Source organism: Vicia villosa, unplaced genomic scaffold (assembly GCF_029867415.1).
Source record: "Vicia villosa cultivar HV-30 ecotype Madison, WI unplaced genomic scaffold, Vvil1.0 ctg.001227F_1_1, whole genome shotgun sequence".
NCBI lineage: Eukaryota > Viridiplantae > Streptophyta > Magnoliopsida > Fabales > Fabaceae > Vicia > Vicia villosa.
In genome coordinates this window covers 147828-170066 of record NW_026705541.1, presented here as the reverse complement: position 1 = coordinate 170066, position 22239 = coordinate 147828, and the positions used below count along the sequence as shown (strand labels likewise).

General features: G+C 36.5%; 2 protein-coding genes across 2 annotated transcripts; both read left to right on the top strand.

Moving 5' to 3' along the window:
• The first annotated feature begins 4932 nt into the window (after positions 1-4932).
• On the top strand, positions 4933-5508 carry LOC131634101 (uncharacterized). Its single transcript, XM_058904768.1, has one exon. It carries the CDS (start codon positions 4933-4935, stop codon positions 5506-5508), a length of 576 nt encoding a protein of 191 aa, XP_058760751.1.
• Positions 5509-12235: 6727 nt separating this feature from the next.
• On the top strand, positions 12236-12796 carry LOC131634099 (uncharacterized). The gene has a single exon (XM_058904767.1). The coding sequence runs from the start codon at positions 12236-12238 to the stop codon at positions 12794-12796; it is 561 nt and encodes a 186-aa protein (XP_058760750.1).
• Positions 12797-22239: the final 9443 nt, after the last annotated feature.

The window sequence follows — 22239 nt, the reverse complement described above, 5'->3', positions numbered from 1 at the left end:
AATTTATCCGGAAATGCACTTTCGTAAAGTTTCCTGTTTTGTTTTTTTTTTTAAAATAACAAGGTGTGTCCGGAGATGCTAACCACCAAAAAACAATATTGAAAAAAATCATAGTGTTATGCAGAGTCAATTTTCAAAACACAAAAAAGTCCAAAACATACCATCCAATTTTATAACATTATGCAAATGTGTTACATTGTTAGATTACAACTAAAATGCATTAAAATATTAGTTGCTGCCTAAATATATTGGTGGTTCATTCTTCAATCTTTTCTTATTTGTTTCTCTTTTATTGCTGCTCAATTTGGTAATCTCTTCCATCCTTTCTAAAATCATATCAAGTTTCAACATCTTGTGTTAAATGTGTCGTCCACTCTTGTGATGTATTTGATATAAGACATTACAATTTCAAAATAAACGTGAACAAAATGTTTTTTATAGCCAACTTATACACATAATGCGCTCGGATGAACTTTGAGTTGGCATACTCCTAAATGGAAAGAAAAATCCTGGCGTGTTAAAGCAATTAATCAAATAGTTGGTAGAAAAATCTTTATTGTTACAAACTTATTTTCAATGAATCAAACAGTTGGTTCTATTAAAGTCTGATGTTAAATTATTTCTGTCCTTTGTTGAATTATTTCTGAACCAGAATTAACCAAACAATTTCAAACTAAAAAAAACTGGATATACTATACAAGTAAGCTTACTTTCATTTGGTTATGATGATGTGTATTTTGGCATAAGGAATGTCACAGCTTCTTTCTTTTCATTCCTTTTGGCATATTCTATTTGATATAAGCTTTTTGACTGAAACTTGTTTCTTACTATCATTAAATATATAAAATGTAACTTGTAATTTTACGTTATGGTCTCATTGGTCTGTTGATTTCCTTAATGACTGACGTTGTATTATCGAGCAAGTATCCCTTGTACTCTTTTAGATTATTGAAATTGCATTGCCTATAAAAAACAGTAATAATATAAGCCAACTATGCATTTTCATCATCAAAGCGCTTTCCAAATGCATATTAACTACGATTCATAATGCAATGAACTGAAACACACATGCAGTATTTTAATTCAATTTTAAGGCACTATACTCTAACACATATAATACTGGAAAATCACAATTTCGATAATCAAGGCTTTGATACCAACTGTTAGCAAAAATTTTATGTTTTGGATCTTGATATCATGATTTTGACGGTGTTCTAATTTCTATAATAAACAGTAAGAACGTATCCGGATTCATATCAGTGATTCTTGATTTCATTTATTCTCTCCTCTCTTTCTTCTTCCTTATATGTATCTTTGATGATGACGATACCTTTGTGTATTTGTGAAAAATGAGAAGGAAATGAGAAAAGTTTGTGTTGCTTTACAAAAGGTGCCCTTTTATAGGGACTTTATTCCAACAATCCAATTATATCCTAAGAGTCAAGTCCTAATAGTCATGAAGAGGGAGAAGAGGGATTTAAATTTTATTTTAAATTTCAAAATAAAAAACCCATTTACTTAATTATCCATCAACCTAAATAATCATTATATTAATATATCTTTTATTTAAAGTAAAATGTTTAATTACATGAGTCATATTTAATGGATTAATAAAATAATTCAACAAAAGCCACAATATTTACCTCCATGACTCTTAGTTCTTAAATGGTCAAATAGATTTAGATCGAACAACTCAAAGTTTTTATTCGTAGAAACTAGAATTTTTTTTTTGTTTAAAAGACACTCCTGTTTGCTTTAACATTTGGCTAGAATCACATAACTTTTTTTTTTAATTTGAGTTTTAGTAGACCAAATACTAATTCCTTCAAATCAAAGTGCACATGACTCAAATACCTATGCGCCCAAAGAATTTGTGACTAGATATTATAAAATAGGTTTAAAGACACTTTTGGCTCTCAAATTTCTCAATTGTTTGATTTTGATCCCTTATAATTTAATTGTTTGATTTTGGTTCCCTAAGTTTTCTAATTGCTTAATTTTGGCCTCTAAATTTTAATTGCTTGATTTTGTCCTCTCAAGTTTGTCCCATTTTGTATTTAATAGTCATCTGATGTCATGTAGGCTAAATTTCTCTTTTTTTTGTTGTTTTTTAAATAAATTTTCTTTTTTATAATTCTATTTTTCTTCCTCTTTTTAATAGTTAAGTTTTAACTGTAATATTTTGAAAATCTTAAATATTTTATTCAGCTTAGAATGTACGGACAAACACGCAATATCCCTTATAAAAAATTGAAATTTTATAGGACTAATATGATTATTAGACTTTGGGACTTTATGCTTAACTATGAGAGAGTTATTGACCAAAGAGTTTGTTATTTTAATTAGTTAGTGATCTATTTTATTTTGTCAAAATAATTTATCATTACGCATAAGTTGAATGAAATATTTAAGATTTTTAAATATTACTTTCAAAGTATAACTATTAAAAAGAGAAGAAAAATAAAGTTGTAGAGAAGAATTTTTTTTAAAAAAAAAGAAGAGATAAAGTAACAAAAAAAGAGAAATTTAGTCCACGTGTCATTAGGAACTGTCAAATGCAAAAGGGGACAAACTTGAGGGGTGAAAATCAAACAATTCGAACTCAGGGGTTAAAATCAAGCAATTACAAAATTTGAGGGATCAAAATCAAATAATTGAAACACGGGAGATCAAAATCAAACAATTGAGAAATTTGAGGGGGCAAAACTGCATTTAAGCCTATAAAATATCATATATACTATATAAATGTCATCAACTCGAAACATATTTATGGCAGCTTAAAAATATCATAAAGCTATTTGCAAAAGTATTTTAATGAAATAATTTAACATAGAGAGATGTGTTTTGACGAACGAGCTAGTTAAATACTTTTGGTTTATTTGTAATTAAATTCTAAAAATATTATAAACATATTTTAGTTTCTGATGAACATGCAATATGAGTCGACAAAATCTATGATATAGTATGATATTACTATAGTTAATTGAGACAATTTTTCAACATACCCATGCATCTCTCACGCACTACCGAACCGACCATTTTGTTCTCGTGTTTTTGTAAATGCATCTCTTGAAGCACCTTTTTTTGTTTAACGTTGCTTTATTCCGTAGATGCATCTAAATCTACAAAAGTCTTCCGTATATGGATTTACGGAAAGGTTTGGTGCTATAACTCACGCCAGATCTTTCCCCTCCCTCAGTCTCTTCATTTCAAACTCAAATACAAACTCAAACTCTCCTCATACTCTCTCAAATTCAAATCTCTTTCAAGTTCAATTTCAAATCTCTTGCCAACATTAACTTCAAACAAGCTCAAAGCGATATTTTAATCGGTAAGTTTTTCGAGTTTTTTGTTAATTTAGAGTAGTTTTGAAATTGAATTGAAATGTGATATTTAGGAGTTAGCAATAGTCTTTAGAGACAATGTAGGGTTTGTTTGATGTTTTAAACGGACGATCAGGCCACAAAAAAGAGTTTGTAGTGGCTGGACTGACTCAGACATTATGACTCACGGGCCAGATAGAGATATACATGGGAGGACTGCGCAGCACGCATCTGTGCGTCACGGACGGGCGCGTGTTATATCTCAGGTGACTGATGGAGCTGTTGTTTCACCTGATACACCCGCTCTAGTCGGGACTTCTACATTTGTCCCACGTGAGGGGGTCTTAGCTGTCGTTCCAGTTCATACACCTGCTACAACCGAGCATTCTACAGCTGTCCCACTTGAGGGGACTTTCCCGTCTACTACTACTACATGGAGTGCCCGGGATGATGCAGAGGGTTCTTCACAGATGCCATCACCCTGCAGACTTTGTTGTGACACTACTTCTACTTCTACTCCTGTGCCTGTAGTAGTGACGGGCGATGCAAGATCTGATGTGCCACCTACGCAGGGACACGAGGATGAGCATGTGTCGGAGCCTATTTGGTACCCTAGAGGTCTTGTAGACGCATCCCTTTTGACAGGGTATGACGAGCATGCAACTAGGCGTATATGGGACGGAGAAGTAAATTTTATTTGTTAATTACTTTTTATTTTTGTCAGTTTCGACCTTGCTTATTACTAACCGTTTGAATTATTTTAAAATTTCAGAGTAGGAATCCCTAGAGGGTATACAACCATGGGAGGAATATTAAAGATCTCACGCAGCCTGATGAGCCATGGTTTCAAGAGGTACTGGCAGCTTCAGGCATGAGGGACCTCTGTATGCTCGGCTACGATACCATACATAATGGTATGCTTGCGGCCTTTGCGGAGAGATGGCATCCTGATACATCCTCATTTCATCTACCCCATGATGAGATTACCATCACCTTAGATGATGTGGCATGCCTACTTCATCTACCTATCAAGGGTACCCTCCTTTGTCACAGTAGGCTGACGAAGGCGGAAGCTCAGGAGATGCTAATTATTGAGCTAGGGGCCGATCCTGATGACGTCTTTGAAGAGGTGTTGAGGACACGAGGGGTCCATGTAAGGTTTAGATTTGTCAAAGATAGTATGATGCATAGCTCACTATGGTACATCAGGTTGAGGGGGACGAGTTGGAGCCGGCTACACACAGAGAGCTGGCACTGAGGTGCTACTTCCTATATTTGATAGGCACTCAACTCTTTGTAGACACGAGCTCGTTGCACACAGACGTCGTCTACCTGACGTACTTATCAGATATAGCACGTATCCATGTGTACAACTAGGGAGCGGCTGTACTGGCGTACAATTACCATAGACTTGGAGAGGGATGCCTGTGGAGGGCAAGGACAATTGCGGGCAGCTGTACTCTTTTGGTGGTAACAATCTTATACTCTTCTACTTTTTTTTATAGTTTTTTATTGTACTTTAAAATAACCGTATTTTTTTCAGGGTTGGATACTACAGCTCTTCCCAGACATTATTGGCTAGGGAGAGGTAGAGGAGTACACAGAGGTCATGCCGCGTGCCAGTGCTTTCACCCCCCTTAGAGGTAACCAGGTGCCGGATCCCTACAGACACGCTCTTGACCGCATGGCCGTAGAGGACATCAGGTACTGCTGCCATGATGAGCACTGGGAGGCGGTTCCGTTTGACAAGATAGCTCTGTATTCTGGATGGTTGGTCGCCAGCTCGACCATTGTTGTATGCTATCTTCTGGAGCGCGTCATGCGTCAGTTTGAATATGAGCAGACGATACCTCGCGATCCTACATTCTCAACTCCTCTCTCCATGGCTCACAGGCAATTAGACGAGGTCTTTGCAGACTGGGAGCAAGACATGGTCCCTAAGGAGGCACGGGCGACGCTAGCAGAGCACGTCTGGAGTTGTGCAGAGGGGTACATCACATGGTACTATAGAGTCTCACATTCATACATGCTTCCAGCTGCAGAGGGAGGTCCTCCCAGACCAGCCCACGAGGAAATTCTCCGTTCGCAACAGGCTCAGTTGGACCACACTAAGGGTCTTCTTCCTCTGTGTCGTCAGATAGCTGACGGGGGGGATCGATGCCATTGCAGAAGGTTTATTCCCTAAGGGGACTACTTCTAGGCGTGTGCTGGATGATATGATTGGGATGAAAGATAGTGCATTTCTGTACCGTCGACATCGTGCCTTGACCCGTGGGACACTTGATGCTAGGGGTAGAGCCTGCAGAGTCCTTGGTGGATTCGAAAGGGATGCGCAGGATGGTAGGCATGAGGACATCTGGCATACTCGGTAGTTATATTAGATAATGTATTTATATTTTATTTTCGTATGTTTTTGATGATGTACTCGACACTTTGAATTTCATTATTTATATATTGTATTTTTATTTGTCTATGTACTGTTGTCTTTTAAATGCATTACTGTTTAAATAACTCTCAACTGGTGAGACTAATATATTACAGACATGCCATAAAATTAACTTCAAAGAAACGAGTTGATGAATTCAAAAAATTGGGTGATCTACAATACATTAAAAAACACAAAAAATAAAATATTGTTCCGTAGATGGATCTACGGAAGTATCTTTGTTTCAAAAATATTGGGTGCTTCCGTAGATGCATCTACGGAAGTATTGATAAACTGAATATAAGGTAAAATTAATTGTCTTCTTTTGTTTTATACGCTTCCATAGATGCATCTACGGAAAGGATCAAATTTTTTTAAAATATGAGGTGCTTCCGGATGTGCATCTACGGAAGTAGGGGGCAAAAATAGAAATTTGTGTGGTGTATAAAATATGCTTAGGGTGCGTTGAAAAACTTTCTTAATTGAAGTTAGACCTTTCTTAATGCTTCTAAATAAATCCGCAAGGAAATTAAGCAAAACCGCGTAGGAAACATCATCACAAGTCACAATACAATAATACATAGGTTTGGACTTCTTGTTGTAAATTTGATTTACTCCTGGATAATATATATTTTTTTAATTTTTCCCTGTAATATTTTTTTGTTTGGATTACTCCCCTAAACGTGCAATTTAAACACAAAATCTGAGGGGGGAAATCAAACAAAAAAATATTACAGGGGGCTAAACTTTACACTTAGGGGGCAAAAGACATAGTAATTTTATATTTTAAGGGGGGTGTTTGAAAACAAATTAAGGGAATTTTTGTATATTTAACCCTATATTATATATTGAGTGTGTTTGTTTGATGGATTAAATTTACAATTCCAGAAATGATATTCCTAAGAATGTTATTGCTGGAAAAATAGTTCTCATTGACAAGTTATTAAGGTTTTTAGAAATATTTTAATATTTTATTTTATTTATAGTTTTAGAATTTTAAAAACAAATACTAAAATATTAAAAGTAATATATAAATGAATAGTTATTGGTGGTTATTTTTATTTCCATGGGAATATAAAATTTCCACCATGAGAATAAATTTTTTAAATTTCATGAGTAAATTTTATTCCAAAGAATAAAAAATATTAAGGAATAATTTCTTAAACTTTCAAACAAACATGAAAATATGAGATTTCCAACTTTCCATTCCTGAAAATTCTATTTGATTCCATGAAACAAACACTTACTTCTATAGTTTGACATTTATCATTCGTTTAATTTGAATTTTTTCCACCAATGCCACGTATGTGAAATGAATTTCGAAAAAAAAATTTAAATAACCATGTTTAATAAAAAAAATACAGAAAAAACCAACTTTTCGAGGTATTTACCAAACTGTCTAGGTTTGGGACCCCAGATAAGTGAATACGCCAAATGAAATGGTGTATAAGTGTTGGATTCTGGTGCATACGCCAAACCATTTGGCTAACCCTAAAATTGAGGGTGTTTGCGCCAAATGGAATGACGCATAAGTTTAGAGTTTTGCCCTAATTGCCAAACCATTTGGCGCATAAGGCCTAATCCTTTTTTTTTTCATTTTTTTTTTCATTTTTTTTTATTTATTTTAGTTAAGATTTGTTAATATATTTATTTTTTAAAATCCACTTTTATTTTATTTGTTAAGATATATATATATATATATATATATATATAAATAAATTTTCAAAATATTTTTTTAGCCTAAAAAATGTAGTGCACAAAACGCAAATTGACATTTTGTAAACCGAAAATGTAACATCGATTTCAATATAATAAAGAAACGAAACATCGATTACAAATAATTAGAGAAACGATACAATTGATTAAAGAAAATACAACAAAATGATCAATGGCGTCCATCGCCAAGATAGCCATCTGTTCCGCAATTCCGTCTTGTTATGACACGTTTGCCGCGATCGTTGATCCCGCCGCGAATATTGGCACCACCCCTTTCCCTAGCTCTACCCCTACCTCTGCCCCTTTGTGCTTCTTGCTGAGTTTGTGTCACTGGGCCTGGAATTGGGATGTCTCGTGGATCGCTGTCTATGAATTCGTCGACGCCCCCATAATTATCCAGAAAACCGTTGTTGTAAAGTCGGTTACCCATCCCCTCAAACGTGTTAAGTCGTGGTGGTGGAGTGGGTTGGGAAAAGACTTCAGGTTCGTAGCATCCAGCAGCACTAGAACTACCCTGATTAAAGCCGAATTGGTTTGAAGGTGTTGCGTAGCCGGAGGGGGTGCCACGGTAAGAGGATTCACCATGAGGACCATCGTCGGGACTAAGATGAAGGCTAGACGAACCGGGAGTAAGATTTTGGCCGAATCCCCTTGTGGACCCTGCAAACACTGCAAATCCGAATGGTTGTGATTGGGTCTGATATTGGTCCGAGGAATGATGGTGGTCTTCATATTCTTGTAATGGTTGAGACTGGGATTGGAAAATATTTGATTGTCGGTAGTTGCGTGCCGAACGGGATGGAGTACTGAAAAGATTTTGTTGTTGTTGCTGGAGTTGTTGTTGTTGCTGGAGTTGTTGTTGTTGTTGTTGTTGTTGTTGGAGTTGTTGTTGCTGTAGTTGTTGGCGTTGTTGTAGGCGTTGTTGTTGTCGTTGTTGTTGTCGTAGTTATTGTTGTTGTTATTGTTGTTGCTGTTGTTCCTCTTCTGGTTGTTGTTGTTGTGGCAAGATGTAGTTGTGTGCACGGGGATCAATTAAATAGAACGGAGCTGCAATAAACAAGTTAGGGGTTGTAGCTGTACGATACCAACTCATGTATTCAGGAGAAGGTTTCATTTCATGGTCACTGACGGGGAAGTTCAGGACATACTGGCGACGGTCCTTCCACATCTGGCGGTGATCGGGTGCAAAATCCTTCCAGTTTTGGTGTGTCCATTTATGGTTAACTCTTCTGATGTGCCACACTCCCAAGTCAACTGGAGGGTCGGGTATCCGTTGACGCATCCCAAACTGAAGCATTACCTGGTCACTTTGATGCATTTCTATGATGTTGTACCGGATTAGGCAACACTTTGTCGTCCAAATTTCTGCATCCTGAGCTCTAGGCTCATACTCGCATTCGAGATACGGTCGCCATATGAACTGCATGCATGAGAGTTATACATTATTTCGGGAAAAATTATTTAAAAAAAATACTCTAAAAAAAAGGAAAGGATTAGAGATAATACTTGATGGGGTCCTAGGTGATCAATTAGCGTGCGGTACATTGTGATATTTGACCGCGGATTAAGTGTGAAGTCCATTTTTTTCACACAAAATCTACAACGAAAATATTATGATTTAGTTAGAATGGAGTAGAATGTGTACGAAAAAATGGTATACTAAAAACTTACCTTAGCGCATACGGAAAGGTCCAGCTGCCATTGTTAACCGGTGCCAGTATGGGCATCCTCCACCACCCCCACACCTTCACCAACAGGGCGCGTCCATAAAATGTGCAAGAATCAGCTCTTGAGTTCTTGCACAGTGATTGGTACACCGTGGCCAGCACTGCAGACCCCTAGCTATATAGACCAACCCTGGTAAAATCCATTAGTAGACGAAGATACATAAAGTTAACAGTATTACCAGTGCTATCTGGGAACAAAACGTTCCCAATTAGCAGGAGTACACACTCTCGTCCTTCTCTCTATAAATTAGGGTTTCTTGTGTGCATTAGTACACACTCAAAAGAATGAGATCTCGAATAAGGCCAGATAGCACGCATCGGACTTCTGAGCCTCCACGACCTGTGAGGTGTTTGGACTATCAACCAGACTTTCGTCGAAGGAACGGATACGTTATCTTCTCTGCCGTCAAACCTCCCATGCAGGTAATGTTTTGGAATATCCATTCCATGGACCAGCTTAAGAGAACCATCCTTAGGTTTTTGGACGGGGAGTACAGTCCAGGCGAACAAATCAGATCTATCAAGAGACTTAGAACAAGGGGTGGTGTTTTTCTAGAAAGACAACGTTGGTGGGAGACTATGGAAGAAGACATCCAATGTACTCGAATGATGGAGGACAGAGAAGACATTGTTTTAACCGTTGTAATATCCTAGACACCGCAGTTTCTTTATCATTTCAGTGACTTCTGTACCGTTCAATTAAATGCTCTAAGCATATTTCAATGAAATGATTTTTTATTGTTTCATAGTTTCTAGTTATTGTATAAGTTATTAATAATTAAAACAATTTTTTAATTCCGTATTTCACCCGCTATAAATAGAGGTGTATGTGTGGAGTTTAAGGACTAACTCTTCTTTCATTCTTACTGCAAACACCAAAAAATGAACTCAGTTTGGGCTGTGGTCTTCTTTGAGGAAGGTAGTCACATGCGGGTTTGCCTTAACCCCATTGGAATTTCCAGAGAATTGTTAGAGCCATCAACACTGGGTTTACGAACTCGATTTATAAGACGTTTTTACGAAAATAAAAGACCGGAATAAAAAACAGTGCGCGGAAATACCCGAGACGGGTTAATTTTGAAAACAAAATGGCACACACATATGAGCCAATTGGTTTGGCGTCTATGTGTTAAGGCATGGCCATATGCGCCATTTCAAATGGCTAAAACAACGTTGCCGTAATTTTTGTTCATTTGCGCCAAATGGTTTGGCGTGTGGACCATGCATGCGCCATTTCATTTGGCGCATTCTCTTCCAGTCTGTCCCAAACCTAGACAGTTTGGTAAATACCCCGAAAAGTTGATTTTTTCTGTAAATTTTTTATTAAACCTGGTTATTTTAATTTTTTTTTCATGAATTTCCCCCATTGTCACACTGTGAAAATATATTCCCAGTGTGCCACGCTTCAAGGGCATGTCGCCAAATGGTCTGGCGTAATGAAACCCTTTTTTTTTTTTATTTAAATGATTTTTAATTTATATATTTATCATTTATAAATTCAATATATATTTTTAAATAATTGAAAAATAGTTTTGGATAAAAGTGAATAATCATCTTAATCCCTCACAAATTTGATGTCACATTAAAATTTTGAAATTGCCCATGTTCACATGTTTCTTTTTGGAGGTCGACATTAAAATAACCAAATGACGACACTCGTTATTTTATTTTTTATTATTTAAAATTAACTAAAGAGTGAAGACTCATTTTGGTCCTTCACAAAAATTATACAATTCAAATTAGTCTCTCACCAAAAAAAGTTATGATTTAATTCTTTACAAAATTTAACCGGACCTTACTAATCCTTCTACTAATATTTTTTTCAAATTAGTTTTTATTCTTATTTTTAAACCGTGACTGGATTGCCACGTTGTATTTTATTTTTTATTTTTCATTTTTTAAATAGTAAAATAATTTTTTATTTTATTTTTAAACAATTCTGATTTAATACTATCCAAAAAGTTAAAATTGTTTCTTATAAGGAATGAAACCCAAGAATTTTAAACAATATCTTAAGTCTTTACCACTAAGTCAGCATGCATTCATAACAAATAATTTTCAAATTTTTTAATAATATTAAATAATTCTGAATTTACAATAAAAATTACAAAAGTCATATCATTGGGGTCTCGATCCTAAGTCTGATAGATGATATTCACTTTACAACTAGACAAATCAATTTCTATTGTTAATATTCTTAATGATAAATAATTTAATAATTTAGAACAAACATTTACTTATTTCAAATAACACACAAATAAATATCTACTAATTTCAAATAATACACCAATTTAAAAATAAAATTTATAGAATACAAATCTTCATATATTTAATCAATTAGAAATAAATTAAAGTATAATAGAAATTCAACTAAATAGTGATCAATTAGTTTAATAGAAATTCAATTAAATATTAAATTAAAACTATTATATTGATTAATTATATTTAGAATTATTTTGGTTTAAATTCAGAATTATTTAATATTATTAAAAATCATGAAAATTATTTGTAATGAATGTACATTGAACTTTTGATCCTTGGTGTGACTGATTTTGCTGAGGGGTCCTTACCATTTAGGTACTTGAGCATACCCTTAACTAGCAAAAGATTAACTGTCCAACAATGCATGATTTTGGTTGCCAAGTTGGTCGCTAAAATTCGACACTGGAGTGGAAGATTACTCAGTTTTGCTGGGAGGCTACAATTGATAAATAATGTGCTTCACTCCATAACACACTATTGGATGAGTTGTATTCCTCTGCCCCAAACAATCATCCAACGCATTGACAAAATTTGTAGAATATTTCTGTGGACAGGTAAAGAGGAGGAATCAAGGAAATCCCCTGTGGCTTGGAGAAAGATTTGTAATCCAAAAAACAAGGGTGGGCTGAACCTAGTGCACCTGGAGGACTGGAATCGTGCCAACCTTATAAAGCTCTTATGGAACATTTGCAACAAGGCTGACAGCCTATGGGTGCGATGGATACACACCTTCTATATAAAAGGAAAATAAGATTGATGGATCTTGGATCATGAAGGCAATAATGAAGATGAGGGATGTTGTAATACAACTGAATCTCTGGCAGAAATTGAAGGATCTGGTCAGGGTAAAAGTGAGAGACATATACCTTCATATTAGTGATTTTGGGCCTGATGTACAATGGAGAAAAATACTGTTTGATAACAAGGCTAGACCACGAGCGAAATTTGTGACATGGATGACATGCCATGGAAATCTTGCAACAAAAGAGAGATTGAAACGGTTTGGTATGCTGCAAACTGATCACTGTGGTTTCTGCAGGGCTCAAGAAACCATTGAACATCTGTTTTTTGAATGCAGAGTGATGAAACAAATCTGGAGCCAAATTTTGGATTGGTTACAAGTGAAGCATAACCCAAGGGGCTGGATTATGGAACTGGCATGGATGCTGCAGCAGACTAAGAAAAAGAGCTGGAAAACTAAAGTCCTTAAAATGGCTTTTAGTGAAACTATCTATGCTTGCTGGAGGCTGAGAAACGATACCGTGTTTGGTAATACTGTACAAATTGATACCATAGGACCAAGCATTATAGATACCTTGATATATAGGGCTTGGATGTGTTAGAACAAGATTTGTTCTGATCAATATTCTTAGTTTTGATGATAACAAGGATATGAATTTTGTGTGAGATAATGTGGTACTCTAATACATTGAAATTTCCTTTTCAGGAAATATATAAAGAGTATGCACAAATCAGCGCTCAGAAGCTTTGTCTCAGAAGGTTCAGCATGCAACATCAGAACATGGTCTGGCATGACATCAGAAGATGGTCAAGGCAGAATCAGAACATGGGTCTATGGAAGCATCAGAAGAACTTGAGATCAGAAGCAGAAGCACTGAAGTTCTCATGGTATCACGCTCAGAAGCACTTCAAGGTCAGAAGACAAGAAGATGCTATGCACCAAGCTGTTTGACTCTGATGATTTTCAAACGTTGTATACACAAACATCAGATCAGAAGAAAGTACAGGTGGCAGGCTACGCTGACTGACAAAAGGAACGTTGGAAGCTATTAAAGGCAACGTCAGTAGACACAGCGTGAACAAGGCTCGAGGTAGTTGACAAAAGCGTGAAACATTAAGTGCAATGCTGTACGGAACACGCAAAGCATTAAATGCTCCCAACGGTCATCTTCTCAAGTGCCTATAAATATGAAGTTCTGATGAGAAGCAAGGTTAACAACTCTGAACCAATTCTGTGAATATTAACTTGCTGAAACGCTGTTCAACTCAAAGCTCAGAAACTTCATCTTCATCAAAGCTCACTACATTGCTGTTGTAATATATTAGTGAGATTAAGCTTAAACTTTAAGAGAAATATCACTGTTGTGATTATAGCTTTTTCAGAAGCATTTGTAATACTCTTAGAATTGATTACATTAATTTGTAAGTTACTAGAGTGATCAAGTGTTGATCAGGATACTCTAGGAAGTCTTAGCTTGTGTCTAAGCAGTTGTATTTAGAGTGATCACGTGGTGGTCAGGATACTCTAAGAAAGTCTTAGCTTGTGTCTAAGCATTTGTTCCTAGAGTGATCAGGTTGTGATCAGGATACTCTAGAAGACTTAGTCGTGGGCTAAGTGGAAAACCATTGTAATCTATTGCGATTAGTGGATTAAATCCTCAGGTGAGGTAAATCACTCCGTGGGGGTGGACTGGAGTAGTTTAGTTAACAATGAACCGGGATAAAAATAACTGTGCAAATTGTTTTTATCATTCAAGTTTTTAAACTACACTTATTCAAACCCCCCCTTTCTAAGTGTTTTTCTATCCTTCAATTGGCATCAGAGCGCCGGTTCTAAGGTGCAAGCACTTAACCGTGTTTAGAAAAGATTCAGGAAGAGAAAAACGCTTCAGTACAAGTTGGCTGGTGAAATTTCAACAAATACATCTGCATCTACATCTGGCTCTGCTGAGCAATATAATGGTAACAATGGTTATACTAGACCACCAGTATTTGATGGTGAAAACTTTGAATACTGGAAAGATAAACTGGAAAGTTACTTTCTTGGTCTAGATGGGGAACTATGGGATCTTCTGATGGATGGTTACAAACATCCAGTGAAAGCTAGTGGCGTAAAGCTTACGAGGCAAGAAATGGATGATGATCAGAAGAAGCTTTTCAAGAATCATCATAAATGTAGGACTGTTTTGCTGAATGCTATCTCTCATGCTGAGTATGAGAAGATATTTAACAGGGAAACTGCCTATGATATATATGAGTCATTAAAAATGACCCATGAGGGAAATGCTCAAGTCAAGGAGACTAAAGCTCTTGCTCTAATCCAGAAATATAAAGCCTTCAAGATGGAGGATGATGAAGATATTGAGAAGATGTTCTTAAGATTTCAAACTCTAACTGCTGGATTGAGAGTTCTGGATAAAGGCTACACCAAGGCTGATCATGTAAAGAAGATCATCAGAAGCTTACCCAGAAGATGGGGTCCAATGGTGACTGCATTCAAGATTGCCAAGAATCTGAATGAAGTTTCTTTGGAAGAGCTTATCAGTGCCTTGAGAAGCCATGAAATAGAGCTGGATGCAAACGAGCCTCAGAAGAAAGGTAAGTCTATTGCATTAAAATCAAATGTTAAAAAATGCACTAACGCTTTTCAGGCTAGAGAAGAAGATCCTGAAGAATCAGAATCTGAAGAAGAAGAAGATGAACTGTCCATGATCTCCAGAGGGGTAAACCAACTCTGGAAGAGCAAGCAAAGGAAGTTCAGAGGCTTCAGAAGTTCAAAAAGATTTGAACATGGAGAATCTTCTGGTGACAGAAGATCTGACAAGAAGAAGGTTGTCTGCTATGAGTGCAATGAGCCTGGACATTACAAGAACGAGTGTCCAAAACTTCAGAAGGAGAATCCCAAAAAGAAGTTTCATAAGAAGAAGGGTCTTATGGCAACATGGGATGATTCTGAATCAGAATCAGAATCAGACTCTGAAGGAGAACAAGCCAACTTTGCGCTGATGGCTACAGAAGATGATGGATTAGAATCTACATCAGAATCAGATTCTGAAGAGGTATTTTCTGAACTATCTAGAGAAGAGTTAGTTTCCAGTTTAACAGAACTTCTGGAACTCAAGGCTCATCTTAGTATCAAATACAAAAAGCTGAAGAAGCAGTTTGAATTTGAAACTAAGAAGCTGGAAGTGGAAAATTCTGAACTGAAGGAAAAAGTTTTAAATCTATCCAAAGATAGTGGATCTCCTTCTGAAACAGAAAAATCCATTCCTAGCATGAATCATATTCTGAAAGAATATGACTCGAACTTCAGAAAGTTCTTATCTAGAAGTATTGGCAGAAGTCATCTTGCTTCTATGATATATGGCGTTTCTGGAAACAGAAGGTTTGGTTTTGGCTATGAGGGTGATACCTCACAGAAATTTGAACCTGTTGATGATCTGAAGATCACATACAAGCCATTGTATGATCAGTTCAAATATGGCCATGCTCATGATATTAGGCTCACTTCACATGCACAAAAGTTTAACACTGTTCACACCAAGAAGCATGTGACACATCCTAAGAAATATCATGCTGACAAACCTAAAGAATATCATGCTGTTCCTCCTGTTAAATATTTTGCTAAACCCAAGTTCAATCAGAACTTGAGGATAACTAACAAGAAAGGACCCAAGAAATTGTGGGTACCTAAGGAGAAGATAATTTTTGTTGCAGATATCCTTGGCAGCAAAGAGGACAAAAAGCAAAATGTCATGGTACCTTGACTCTGGGTGCTCGCGACACATGACGGGAAGAAGGTCTACATTCCAAGACCTGGTGCTTAAACCAGGTGGAGAAGTCAAGTTTGGAGGAGATCAGAAGGGCAAAATCATTGGCTCTGGAACCATAAGTATTGTTTGAGAATTTTGCAGATTTTGATATTGATATATCAGAAGCAGTAGAACCAAGAAGCAATGCTGCAGAAGCTGGCAGTCTCAGAAGCAATGGATTAGAAGATCAAGTTGCTGCTTCTTTAGAGAATCTCTGGATTTCTGAAGAGCCAACAGTCAGAAGATCACCTAGACTTGCTTCAGCTCATTCAGAAGATGTGATCCTTGGAAAGAAAGATGATCCCATCAGAACAAGGGCATTCCTTAAGAACAATGCAGAATGTCAATTAGGTCTTGTTTCTTTGATCGAGCCAACTTCTGTTGATCAAGCTTTAGAAGATCCTGACTGGATAATTGCCATGAAAGAAGAACTAAATCAGTTTACAAGGAATGACGTATGGGACTTGGTTCCTAGACCAAAAGGATTTAACATCATCGGCACTAAGTGGGTGTTCAGAAACAAGCTAAGCGAGAAGGGAGAAGTGGTAAGAAACAAAGCCAGACTGGTTGCTCAAGGTTATAGTCAGCAAGAAGGGATTGACTACACAGAAACCTTTGCACCAGTGGCCAGGTTAGAATCTATTCGTCTATTAATTTCTTTTGCCACTCAACATAACATCACTCTTTATCAGATGGATGTTAAGAGTGCCTTCTTAAATGGTTATATAGATGAAGAATTTTATGTCCATCAACCTCCTGGTTTTGAAGACTCCAAGTCTCCAAATCATGTTTTTAAATTAAAGAAATCATTATACGGATTGAAGCAAGCTCCGAGAGCTTGGTATGAACGTTTAAGTTCCTTCCTTCTGGAAAATGGTTTCACTAAGAGGAAAAGTGGACACTACTCTCTTTTGTAAAACCTTTAAAAAGGATATTTTAATATGTCAAATATATGTTGATGATACCATCTTTGGAACATCTAATGCTACACTTGGAAAGGAGTTTGCTGAGTCTATGCATGCTGAATTTGAAATGAGCATGATGGGGGAACTCAAGTATTTCCTTGGAATTCAAATCAACCAAACTTCTGACGGAACTTATGTTCATCAAACGAAGTATGTGAAAGAACTTCTAAAGAAGTTTAATCTTTCTGAAAGCAAAGAAGCTAAAACTCCTATGCATCCAACATGTGTCCTAGGTAAGGATGAGGTAAGTAAGAAGGTAGATCAGAAGTTGTACAGAGGTATGATTGGATCTCTTCTATACCTAACTGCTTCTAGACCTGACATTCTCTTCAGTGTTTGTTTGTGTGCTAGATTCCAATCAGATCCGAGAGAATCTCATTTAACTGCGGTTAAGAGAATTCTGAGGTATCTGAAAGGTACTACTAATGTTGGTTTAGTTTACAGAAGATCCAAAGATTACAACTTAGTAGGATTATGTGATGCTGACTATGCTGGAGATAGAATTGAAAGGAAAAGTACTTCTGGAAGTTGTCAATTTCTTGGAAGTCATCTGATCTCATGGTACAGCAAGAAGCAGGCTACAATTGCCCTCTCAACAACAGAAGCAGAATATGTTGCTGCTGCTGGTTGTAGCACACAAATGCTCTGGATGAGAAGTCAACTAGAAGATTATCAGATATATGAGAGTAACATTCCTATTTTCTGTGATAATACTTCTGCTATATGTTTATCCAAGAATCCTATTTTACATTCAAAAGCTAAACATATTGAGATTAAACATCATTTCATAAGGGACTATGTTCAGAAGGGTGTTATATCTTTAAACTTTGTGGATACAGACCATCAATGGGCTGATATCTTTACAAAACCCCTTGCTGAAGATAGGTTTAAGTTCATTCTGAAGAATATCAGTATGGATTTATGCCCAGAATGAGAAGATGAGAAGATCTTATGTACGAGTATCTTCTGAAATGAGATTGGATTAGTATTTTATAAGAAGTTCTGATTGTAATCAATTAGAAGTAGTGATTCTGTTATTACTAACGTTTCATTGTCTAAGTTGACTCAGAATCTCTTTAAAAGTAAAACAGCTGTAACTGGCTATCCATATGGTAAACACGTGTTCACTATTTCTGGACAAGCGTGCGTGCAGTTGAGGGGACGCCTACTTAGGTAACTGTGCTAATCACTTCTTTTGTCATTATTATCTCTCCTCACGTCACGTAACATTAAATGCTATCCATCATTTCCTTTTATTTCTTTTTCTTTTATATTTCTTCAAACGTTTTTTTCTTCTTATATTTCTCTCTCTGCATTCAGTTTCTTTTTCGCTCTCTCTCTCTCTCTCTCTCTCTCTCTCTCTCTCTTTGCATATCATAAACCCTAGCGGTTTTCACTATCTGCACTTCATCATGAATCCTTCTTCAAGTTCTCCAAATCAAGAATCTGATCGTAAACAAAAGAGAAAGGCAACTGATGAACCAGAAAACAAACCAAAGAAAGTAAGGATCACCTACGATCCTATGAAGGTGAACCCTTTTGAAGCTATGATGTCTGGAAACTACTCTAGACGTGTGTATCAACCCCCTGATGGTAGTCCTCAATCACCTCCCTCTTCACAAACTTCCACCACCTCTGCCTATTCATTTACCTCTCTGGAACCACCATCTTCACAATCTGATATTTCCTCATCTCTCTCACACCCTTTTCCCACCAGAACACCTAACCCCTACAGCTTTGTGTTTCCTGACTCCAGATTCACTATCAACCCTCCAACACCTACCACTCAATCTTTTCTAGAGGTTTTACATTCTGATGTAAATAGCTGGTTGGAGACCATGGTATCCAGTGCTGACTGGAGATTTCCAGTGGTTGTTCAATTGGTTCAGAATGAACCCTTCTGAAAGCGCACCTCACATGGTCTTTCCAGAAGTGGTTTATCCTGTTGAAGTTGCTGGTCCTACTCCACCAACAAACCTAGCAGCTATTCTTCAGGCGTTGGAAGTTGGAGCTTCTGAGTTGCCTGAACCAGAATATGCTGAGGCTGCTCATGAGTTAGACTCAGATGTTGAGATGGAAGGAACAGAAGCTGAAGACCTTCCAGAAGATCGTCCTGCTGAGATTGTTGTCCCTGTTGGCAGAAATTCTGGTGTTCCTTCTTCTGGTGAAACCTCAGCTCTGATGGAGACCTTGGAAACTCTTCGTCAGAATCAAGTTATGCTGGCTTCTCGTTTGAACGCGCAAGAAGCAGCCAATGCTGAGTTTCGCTCCTTCATGGCAAGGCAAACTGCAAGCACTGACGGGATTCATGACATACTCGCGCAGATTTTGTCCAAGCTAGGGTCTTAGTCTTTGAGTCTTTGTAGTTTTTCTTTCCTTGTTGCATCTGCTTGTTCTGCATCCTTTTGTGTACTTTTCTTTGTTCAAATCAATGAAAAAGCTTATTTTTGTTTCTTTCCTTTGTCGTTTTCTACATCTGAATCTTTTATATTCTTTTTGATGTTATGACAAAAAGGGGGAGAAATATATGATAAATGATCTGATTAATATTATCAGTTACCGGGTAAAAAGGCCTCACATTACTAACAGAACTTGCAAAGTTCTATGCTTTAAGTTGTGTTGTTGCAGGAATTGAAGACTCTCTTTGCAAGATCAACATAGGAAGCAACAAGATGAATCAAGTTCTTGGACTCTTGAAGCAAGCTGAGTGCTATGAAGCTTTAGAATCAGAAGCAAGAAGGAAGAATGTTCAAAATCAGAAGCAATTTTGTCGTTTAGTTTTGTTCTGTAACATTTCAGGATGTAGAGATGCTCTGATGATGCTCTGGTACATTCAACAATGTTCTGATACAATCTAGCATGAAGTGATGTAAGAAGAAATTCAAGCTCTGAAGCTGTCCCAATGGAAGCAAGAATCAGAAGCTGTGAATATTCTGAAGATCAAAGAAATTCAAGTTCTGAAGCTGTCTGATGGAAGCAGAAGTCAGAAGCTGTGAATGTTCTTAAGATCAAAGAAATTCAAGTTCTGAAGCTGTCCGATGGAAGCAGAAACCAGAAGCTGTGAATGTTCTGAGGATCTAAAGAAATTCAATGTTCTGAAGTTGTCCTATGGAAGCAGAAATCAGAAGTCATGAATGTTCTGAAGATCAAATACTGTGAACGTCTCTACTGAAATACTCAGGGAAGTCTTTTATTATTAAAATTCTTCTAGTATTAATTTCAGGGAGAGATTATTCATCTCAGGGGGAGATTGTTAATCTCAGGGGGAGACATATTCACATGCTTATGTTTTAGCTGTGTAATTTGTCTTTATCTGTCTGCTCTTTCTGATCGCAAATTCATATCATTTATATATGTTTTTGTCATCATCAAAAAGGGGGAGATTGTTAGAACAAGATTTGTTCTGATCAATATTCTTAGTTTTGATGATAACAAGGATATGAATTTTGTGTGAGATAATGTGGTACTCTAATACATTGAAATTTCCTTTTCAGGAAATATATAAAGAGTATGCACAAATCAGCGCTCAGAAGCTTTGTCTCAGAAGGTTCAGCATGCAACATCAGAACATGGTCTGGCAAGACATCAGAAGATGGTCAAGGCAGAATCAGAACATGGGTCTATGGAAGCATCAGAAGAACTTGAGATCAGAAGCAGAAGCACTGAAGTTCTCATGGTATCACGCTCAGAAGCACTTCAAGGTCAGAAGACAAGAAGATGCTATGCACCAAGCTGTTTGACTCTGATGATTTTCAAACGTTGTATACACAAACATCAGATCAGAAGAAAGTACAGGTGGCAGGCTACGCTGACTGACAAAAGGAACGTTGGAAGCTATTAAAGGCAACGTCAGTAGACACAGCGTGAACAAGGCTCGAGGTAGTTGACAAAAGCGTGAAACATTAAATGCAATGCTGTACGGAACACGCAAAACATTAAATGCTCCCAACGGTCATCTTCTCAAGTGCCTATAAATATGAAGTTCTGATGAGAAGCAAAGTTAACAACTCTGAACCAATTCTGTGAATATTAACTTGCTGAAACGTTGTTCAACTCAAAGCTCAGAAACTTCATCTTCATCAAAGCTCACTACATTGCTGTTGTAATATATTAGTGAGATTAAGCTTAAACTTTAAGAGAAATATCACTGTTGTGATTATAGCTTTTCAGAAGCATTTGTAATACTCTTAGAATTGATTACATTAATTTGTAAGTAACTAGAGTGATCAAGTGTTGATCAGGATACTCTAGGAAGTCTTAGCTTGTGTCTAAGCAGTTGTATTTAGAGTGATCACGTGGTGGTCAGGATACTCTAAGAAAGTCTTAGCTTGTGTCTAAGCATTTGTTCCTAGAGTGATCAGGTTGTGATCAGGATACTCTAGAAGACTTAGTCGTGGGCTAAGTGGAAAACCATTGTAATCTGTTGCGATTAGTGGATTAAATCCTCAGGTGAGGTAAATCACTCCGTGGGGGTGGACTGGAGTAGTTTAGTTAACAACGAACCAGGATAAAAATAACTGTGCAAATTGTTTTTATCATTCAAGTTTTTAAACTACACTTATTCAAACCCCCCCCCCCTTTCTAAGTGTTTTTCTATCCTTCAGGATGAACCCCAAGTTGAGAACACATATTGGTTCTCTAATGATGTAATGGGGTAGAGTTTAGTTTTGTTTGTTCATATGGTGGGCTGGATATATCGCCTTTGTAATTAACGGTTTTTGGTAATAAAGTATTCTTATTCCAAAATGTACATTGAACTAGTGAGAAAGACATAAAATATTGGTTAAAGGTGTTGGGTTCAATTCCATATAAAAACAAATTTTCAGAATTGTTTAGAAATAGAATTATAATTAAAAATAGTATTTACTAAATGAAAAATAAAAAATAAAAGCTAACATAGTATGAAAAAAACCGGTTTGAAAAAAATATTAACATAAGGATTAATATGGTCCGGTTAAATTTTGTAAAAGATTAAATTGAGTCTTTTTTTATGTGAGAGACTAATTTAAGTTGTGTAATTTTTGTGAGGGACCAAAATATGTCTACACTCTTAATTAGAATCATTTTTCAATCAATTAAAAATATATATTGAATTTATAAATGATAAATATATAAATCAAAAATCATTTAAGTAAAAAAAATAAAAATAAAATAAAAAGGGCTTCGTTACGCCAGACCATTTGGCGACATGCCTTTGAGGCGTGGCACAGCATGGCATTGGAGGAAATTCATTTCACTTAGTGTGGCATTGGAGAAAAAAATTCGTTT